This window comes from Oryzias melastigma, linkage group LG1, assembly GCF_002922805.2.
Source record: "Oryzias melastigma strain HK-1 linkage group LG1, ASM292280v2, whole genome shotgun sequence".
Classification (NCBI taxonomy): domain Eukaryota; kingdom Metazoa; phylum Chordata; class Actinopteri; order Beloniformes; family Adrianichthyidae; genus Oryzias; species Oryzias melastigma.
Window position 1 is genome coordinate 24,364,653 of NC_050512.1, and position 8,208 is coordinate 24,372,860.

The 8,208-nt window shown below is 36.0% G+C and overlaps 1 protein-coding gene across 3 annotated transcripts in view; it reads right to left on the reverse strand.

Moving 5' to 3' along the window:
- The window catches only part of tpcn3 (two pore segment channel 3), an 18,494-nt gene that overhangs the window by 4,890 nt on the left and 5,396 nt on the right, over window positions 1-8,208 (reverse strand). For 2 of the 3 annotated variants that reach the window (XM_024290267.2, XM_024290269.2), the window contains 8 exons: window positions 7,757-7,873; window positions 7,337-7,455; window positions 5,839-5,940; window positions 5,001-5,127; window positions 4,417-4,624; window positions 3,121-3,265; window positions 2,860-3,045; window positions 1,191-1,255 (listed from right to left, as the gene is read on the reverse strand). In XM_024290267.2, the coding sequence (XP_024146035.1) occupies window positions 1,191-1,255; window positions 2,860-3,045; window positions 3,121-3,265; window positions 4,417-4,624; window positions 5,001-5,127; window positions 5,839-5,940; window positions 7,337-7,455; window positions 7,757-7,873 (1,069 nt within the window). The remainder of the gene's footprint in view (window positions 1-1,190; window positions 1,256-2,859; window positions 3,046-3,120; window positions 3,266-4,416; window positions 4,625-5,000; window positions 5,128-5,838; window positions 5,941-7,336; window positions 7,456-7,756; window positions 7,874-8,208) is intronic. The other variant, XM_024290268.1, reaches the window with a different exon arrangement.

An 8,208-nucleotide genomic window follows, 5' to 3' on the forward strand; every position in this document is an offset into this window, starting at 1 on the left:
TTTTATTTAACTATAGCCTAAAGAACTCATCAATTTTGTACCTTTACTGTAATTGATTGCACGCAATCTCACTCCATATCACTAAATCTGTTAAATTCTTCGTCTTCAGTGTCACTTCTGAATAACTCCGCTAGAGGAAGACGAAGCGGAGGTTCCACTTCTTCGCGGCTGTCTTCAGTCTCGGAATCCGCTCCAGTTCCAAATATTCCAGCCTTTCTGAATTCAGACAGGATGGTCTCGGTTGTCACTGAAGCCCATGCTTGGTTGATCCATTCGATGACTTGCAGAGAAGTAGCATGGCACATTCTCCCGGTTTTCAGCTGCAAATTTCACTACTTGCAGCTTGTAGTCTGCAGCATAGGATTTTCTTTTGGGGGGCATTTATCTTTAGTCTTCTCCGTTTTCCTAATAAGCTAACGTTTACTGTTTAACTCGCTAATTGTTAAGGAGTATCAGATATTGCAGCTAGAGAAGCCTAGAGTGCCCTCTTGTGGCTGTCTGTGAAATTACCAGATATATATATTTTTTTACAAATATATGGTAATTGCATAGATCACCACAAGAGGGAACTCTAGATTTACGGTCGATATCTCATCTCATTAAAAATGCGTATATAAGTCGCACTGGAGTATAAGTCGCAGGGACATTCAATCTATGAAAAAAACCGCGACTTATAGTCCGGAAAATACGGTAATTACTTTTCATCACAGGCTTTTATTTTACATGCTTATAAGTTAAACAGGTAAAGTATTTTTAGGTTATGAAAGTTTGGCTTTAGCATTATAGACATGATAAAACTATTGGAGAAATACAAAAAGCTTCAATTACTTTCATATTTCTAGATAAAATTAGCAGAGTAAATCTCAGAGATATTCAAATGTTTGCTTTTCATTATCACAATTTCCCTCAAGATGTTGCCTTTTATGCAAAAGGAGTTTATTTTTGATAGATTTTTTTTCTATATGTTGGCAAAAGGAACTGTTTCTTATATGCATGTTAATAGGAAATTCGTACTCTTGTCATAGCAGCAATGACTTATTGCCAAAAAAAAAAAAAGGAGTCAGTACAGAATCAAATAGCAATTTAGAGAAAACTATCATAAACGGTTCATGTTCTAATTATTTGATAATTACTTTTTTAATAGAGGTTGGCACATGGATGGCAAAGGAGATAATAAAACAAGAACTTACTTGATCCCAAGGCGGAGTTTACGCAGGTGGCAATGAGAGCAGAGATGACAATGATGGTGTCAAACCTAAACAAAGAACTTTTTATTTATCTTCAAACTGAACCCAAAGGGATGCTGCAACAATAAAATAAAGAATTTAAAACTATATGGAAAAAAATGTTTAAGATGAAAAAACATAAAAGAGCATTGAACTAAGAATCGAGTCCAAACAGTTTGAAATCTGACTTTTCTCATCAAAACTTTAAACTGTTTCAAATATATATATATATATATATATATATTAATAAGATTTATCCAATCTTAAATAATCAACAAGAGTTACATTTATCATATTTGTAATTGTTTTCGTTGTTTTTTTTATTTGATTTCACTTGATTTGATACCAAAATCAGGAGTATAAAAAATATACAGCTTTAAGTTTTTTTATAGTAAGGAGTGAACATTATAATGCACTTCCAAGTTCAAAAAGTGGATACAGTTAAAGTAGCTTCTGGTCCTTCCAAATAAAACCTAACTCAGTGCCTTTTCCATTGAAGCAAATATAAGATATAAATTAATAACATTACAACTAAATGATTAAACTAGACTCAAAACAACACTGTAAAATGTCAAAGTCTTTACAGTTTTTTCCTCATTTGGTTCTGTTTTTTCATAATATTTCATGACTGTTTACCTAAAGCAGTTTTGACCTTATTACACTGATTTTGTGTTTTTCTTTAAAATCAGGATTTAGAATTTAAATCAAATTTTAATTATTATTAATAAAATCTATTAAATAAATGGTGAGGTTGTGCTTGATTACAGTAAAATAGCCAATAAAATGTAATACTTCAGAAAGAAAAAAAAATACTTTTATATGATTTTTTGTTATTTACCTCCTCAATATTGAACATAAAGACATTACAATTCATTAAACTCTCTCTACAAAACATCCAAACAAACTGGTCAACAAAAGCAGCAGAAAGCAGCTTAGACACTATAATATAGGAGGACATTATTATGTGCAAAAAAAAAAAATGAAATTCAATTGACCCATTTAAGACATGTCAAAAGGAAATGTTAAGATAAAGGTGGTTTTGTTGGAGGATTTCCTGCACGTTTAGCCTGAGCAGGAAGTGTGCTTTTGTGGTTCCGTCATATCATTGCAGCAATTGCTGTTTTTCATAGTAGCTTTTAAAAGGTAATGGTGGAGTGTCCACCCGGAGACCGCTAGGTCGTTGGTTCAAATCCAGGGTCGGGTCATATTAAAAATCCTAAAAATGGAACCCAAAGCATCACTGCTCGACACTACGGGGTTGGATTACCAAATCGTTCCTGTGTCTGCAGCTCAACAACACTCCTCCATGAAATAGGTCAAATATGAAGAACACATTTCACACACCCAAGTGTGTGACAACTAATGGAACTTTACGAAAATACTTTACTAAACCACTAAAGCGGTCTTTATTTCCAGAAGCTCTGCAGCACAAGTTTAAGCTCAAATCTTGAGCAGAGGAGCTAAAAAATGTAAGCGAAACTTGGAGCAACACAACAAAACCTCAAGAGACAACTCAAACAACAAAACTGTTATTTTTTCTAAGCCAAATTGATCATTTAGAATAAAACATCTTTAAAAAAAGACTATAAATCTCCTTAATGTTTTCAAACTAAATTCAAAGATGATTCCTCACCAGTTCCAGAAGTTGTGTCTGGAGAAAAACGCCCTGGGCTCAAACACATAGAGCTTCAACAGGATCTCCAGCAGGTACAGAGTCAGGAAAACCCACTCCGAGTTGGAGATCAGAGGGTTCTTCTCATCCAGACCAATGAAGATGGTATTCACCAGGATGATGAGGTCGAACACTATCACAAAGCCCCTAAAGACGAGACCAGCATCAACATGTCAGAGTTGTCCGTTTGTGAAAAACGGCTTAAACTTTTAAATAACTTACCGATGTTGGACAACTTTGCAAACGAAGCGGCTGGGGGCAGACTGGTAGAAGTTGGGGAGTAAGTTCTGGAAGGGATGCGGTCGAGGCTTAACAGTGATCACCTCAATGTTGAGGAGGTCAGCGAGTTGAATAAAAGCCACTTTATCTGTTTAACAAAACCAACAAAACGTTTAAAACCACAGATGTGCCACAGCAGAATAAGAAAGTCCATTTAAACCCTGTTTGCTGTGAGACAGGCAGACCGTATTCAGTCGGTCATTTGCAAATGCAGTGGTTCCTCGCCATTTCACGGTTTACTTTACAGATTTTTTTTTTTGGCGGCAGATAATTAATCTCCTGTACAGAATGCATCCAGTTTGCTTATTTTGCATAAGCAAAATCAGATCTTCGTTTTCATTCTATGATACTGGATTTACTTTTCTACAAATGGTTGAACTCTGAGAGTTTAAATGTTAAAAATACTAATGTCTGTCTAAAAAAGTGTATTAAATTTGTAATGAGGACTTGTACAGCATTAAAATATTTATTATGGTAAAAAATAAAGATTACTTGACAGATTTTGTCTCTCAGGTTATTTTTAGAACATAACTCCCATGACTGAGTAAATGTTCTTAACACTTTTCTTAAGTTTAAATCTGAAGTAATAAGATATATGTATTGCTTTTAATTAAAGTTAAGAGGCCTAATTGTTTGTTCCATTTTAAGACAGTTGAAGCCTGATTAAAAGTGGACAAAAATATTCTAAAATAGTTGCCAGGACTAATTGAGTTACTAATAATTGCATGTAGAGATTAACTTATTAATTGTCCCAATTTGCCAGATGTTTTCCAAATAATACTTTGATTTTTTTGGCTTGGAATTCGCAGATTAAACAAGAAAGTGTTGCTTAAATGCTTGATCTATCTTAACACGAGATGATAAGCAGTGACATAATCAGTATTTACTTCATCTTAACCCGCTTTTGTACTCAGACCATTGACTGTAAATGAGAACCGGACTGAATGAGTGACAGAAAATTACTGTTTATGATAATAACTCTATGAATCTATAGAAATCTATGAAATGTTGGCTACTTGGAGCTTAATGGTACTTTCTTTTGGAAAAGCCAGAGGGGTGGAGTCACTTAATCCAGGTCTCGTATACAGTCATTGATCTAGACACCCCGGTAGCTTCCAGGTTTCAAACCAGGACTGTTTTGCTGATAGTGATGGGTCCTTAAATGCACCGTTTCAGGAAAGAGGGGATTTATCATGGCTTTCATGCGTTCTAAGAACATGGAACAGAAGTTCTGCTCACCAAGGAAGCCCTGGTTTTTGTCGTCGCAGACACTCCACACAAGCTGTCTGCGAGCACTGCTCAGGTTGGGCTGCACCAGCTGGATGAGCTGATTCCAGTTGTTCCGGGTCACCACAGGCGGGCCTCCTTCTTCCCTCTGCTCCTGCAGGACTGCAAATGCCCGCACCATTTTGTGCCTTTTGGCCTTGACCAGCTGCCGTACCTCTTCCTGGAGAACAATAGAACCGCTCGCTTGTTAGCTCTGCATCTCAGATGTATTTATTCTTATATTTAAGATAGTTTCTGTAGATTTAGAACCCAAAAAATGTAGACATAAAAAATCTCCAAATTATATTTTTAATTAATTAGAGACAAAAATGTGCAGACACAATTTATATGGTAAAAGCTACTTGAATTTTTGAAAATAAAAAGATAAAGATGAAGAATGAGGAAACAGAAAACAACAATCAGAGGAACTTAAAAAACTTTAAGAAAACTGTACAAATCAAGGAAAAAAACAGTAAAAACAGAAGCAACAAGAGGAAAAGGCGGAACATAAACTGTAAAACGGGAAGATAAAAATCTTGGCAGCCTAACAGCTTTACCTTTAGGTATTTTTTATAGTTGTTGTAAACCACAGCCAAGAAAACAGACATAAAAATGTAAGTGTTGATGAGGATGTACAGGATGAAGAATATGGCAAAACCAAAGTTGGCGTTGTACGCTGGCATCCTGCAAAAGGAGAGAGAAAAAAAAAGAAGATGACAGAAGATGAAAGGATGTTTAGTTTGACGCCACTTATTTCAGCTGAGCTCTGACGCTTTCCTTCCACTTCACACCGAGACAAAACACCATTAACGTGATAGGATCTTCAGAAAATACTTGATTGGGTTTAGAAACATTCTTATCAAAGCAACAAATGCATGTTAGACTTCACTTAAAGTCTGGCTGCAAACAAATAAATCTGAGTTGGCTTTGCTGTGCTTCCTTCCCAACTCCCTAGCACTCCGGAAATGACCTGATTTCGTGCTGGTGGGTTTCTTCCTGACCATATTATGAATGTTGACATCACAGATTGCAATACACCAAGCAGACCACAGGGGGCAGTGAAGCAAAATTGGTGGTTTAAGAATTCATGTAGTGAAATTAGTACGTTTGAATAAGTTTTGCAAAAGAAAAATGTTTTAATTTTTACATTCTCAGGAGATGTTTATATCAGGCAGCAGTGGATGCAGTTAATTCTGCTGTTTATTTTAATACATACATGGATATTACCACTTTTTTTTATTAACAATATTTGGCGTTTTGTGGCCATATGCTTCAATCATGTGAAATACAAATAATGAAAAAAAATGGGGAGCTAAAATTTCAATCAATCCTTCTTACCCTCCCATTTGCTGCCCTGATTATAGCACAGAGAAAGTTGTATTTGTGAGTCCTTACATGACGTCGGGGCTGTTGGCTGTGGTGACGAGGACGTACAGATCAAAGACTATGTCCACGTAGTTTGTGAAGTACGGCTTTCCATCTATGGTCTTCAGATCTCTGTGAAGAAAAACATCAGATGAACCAAAACAACCTAAAAAAAAAGCATCCAAAACTGTAGTCCATTTAAGAAGTATAAAACATTTCGATTGTCTGAATTCAAAATTAAATCTTTCTTTAAAAAGTTTGTCATAAGGATGCTCAAACATTAAACTTTTTCTTTTTTTTAATAGAATATAGGAATGAAGGAAAAATGGTGAAATTCTCAAACCAAGATTGTTTCATTCTGTGGTCATGGCAACCAAACAGCTTGGCACAAAGTGTGCATTTTAATGTGCATCCTCTTCAGAAAATATGTAATTTTCTTGTAATTTTATGCTGTTTTTACATTTTGTTCTTGTCTAATTTTTAAACGTTCCTCTCTCTTTTATTGTGATGCACTTTGATATGCTATAAGCAGTCGTAAAGTGCTATATAAATAAAGTTCATTCATTCATGTGTGAAAAATTAAAAAATCATCAACCAGGGAGGTCCCATTGAGACTTAAAACCGCTTTTCCAAGGAAGACCTGAACAAGAATTAACAGAGATACAATGAGTGTTAAACAAAACCCTTTTAAAGTGTTTAAACGAATACAAGAAAATGAATGCATATTCTTAGGAGTATAAGTCGTGAATTTTAGCATAGTTTGACCAGAGGTGTCACTAGTGGTCAGAAGCAACTTATATGGGATTTTTTATTTTAAGCATAGGCTCATATATTTGTTATTTTCCCTCTAATAACCGTTTGACCTTCAGTGGTTGTTTCTCACTTACAACTGCATTGTAGACGTGTGCATCAGTATTTGCTACTGACAGTAACGCAGACAAAGTCCAAAACAAACATGAAGGAGAATCTGATTTTTCTCCTCCTAAGCTTTAAAATATTTTTATTAGCATAGAAACTATTTTATTCTTAGATTCTTATCTTGAAGAAGCCACGAAAAAGGTTGTGGGGTTCCCCAAGAGTCGATTTAAGGTCCTTTATTTTATGTTCCCTCTTGGGGATGTCATCAGGAGGCGTGGTGTTGACTTTCACAGTTATGCTGATGACACACGGGTTTACATTACATCACTGTGTCTCCTGATGACCTTGACCCTATTAACAAACACTCTCTTAAAATGTTATTATTTTAAGACTTTAAAGTTGTGGATGGTTGAGAATTTCTTACAGCTCAACCAGAACCAAACACACAATACAACGTTTCCTTTGGCAACCTCATAAGGAAGGTTGTTTTACGGTTTAAAAAAAAAAAACACACATTTAAGCTGCACATGCTGCATCTGATCAACACAAAATCCAGATGAATTACAGTACACAAAAAACAGAACATTTCCACATTTTAATGTTTTGTTTTTTTTTTTTTTAACTGAGCTAAACTGTGATGGAATGACAAGAGGAAAGGCTACAGTCTCACCGTTTGCCCAGCAGCTTGAGAGCCATGAGGGAGAACAGCAGGATGCTGAACATGAAGAGCAGGAAGACGTAGAAGATCTGAGGAAGAGCGTTCCGGATGCTCCTGAACGCTCGACGGAGCTAAACATAAACAAACACACACGTTATGCTCCTCGCCATTCCCACTGATACAAACTGATGAGGCGTTCAAGCACCAGCCAAGAAAAACAAACCTCCCAAAGTCTCTTTATTTTATGAAGATGAGTTTTATATAACAATAAACAATGCTGATTTAATGACTAAGTCCCTGTAAATCAAATAGAACAAGAAAAAAAAAACATTAATAACATTTTATTCAGAATTATGCCCCCTCTGTTAGTGGACAGTCATTTTCTCTCAGGATGATCTTGACTGGATGATTGTAGTTCAAACAGGAGCTTACCTGTCGTCCTTCTGTCACGTTGACCAGCAGCAGCGGCCGCAGGACTCTGGACCAGCGGACGCCGTAACAGTCTGCAGCTTTCAGAGCGCCGTAAATGACCATGTCAATCAAGGTGAGCTGCACAAAGGAGCAGAGGGAGGCAGAGCAAAATTGTGGGGGTTAAAATAAAAAACCCCTTATCACATCTTTTTTCTTTTTTAAATAGCTATAAAATTTAAATAATTGTAATTTATAGACTAATTTGATCACTTCCCAAGAATTATTTTATGAGCACAGAACAAACAATAAATCTGTCTTTCTGAAAATACGAGGCAAAAAATAATAATAAAAAACTGGTAAACAAATATTTCAATAATTCAAAGAAGTGGGCTGCACGGTGGCGCAGTGGTTAGCGCTCTCGCCTCACAGCGAGAAGGCCCCGGTTCGAATCCCAGCTGGGACCTTTCTGTGTG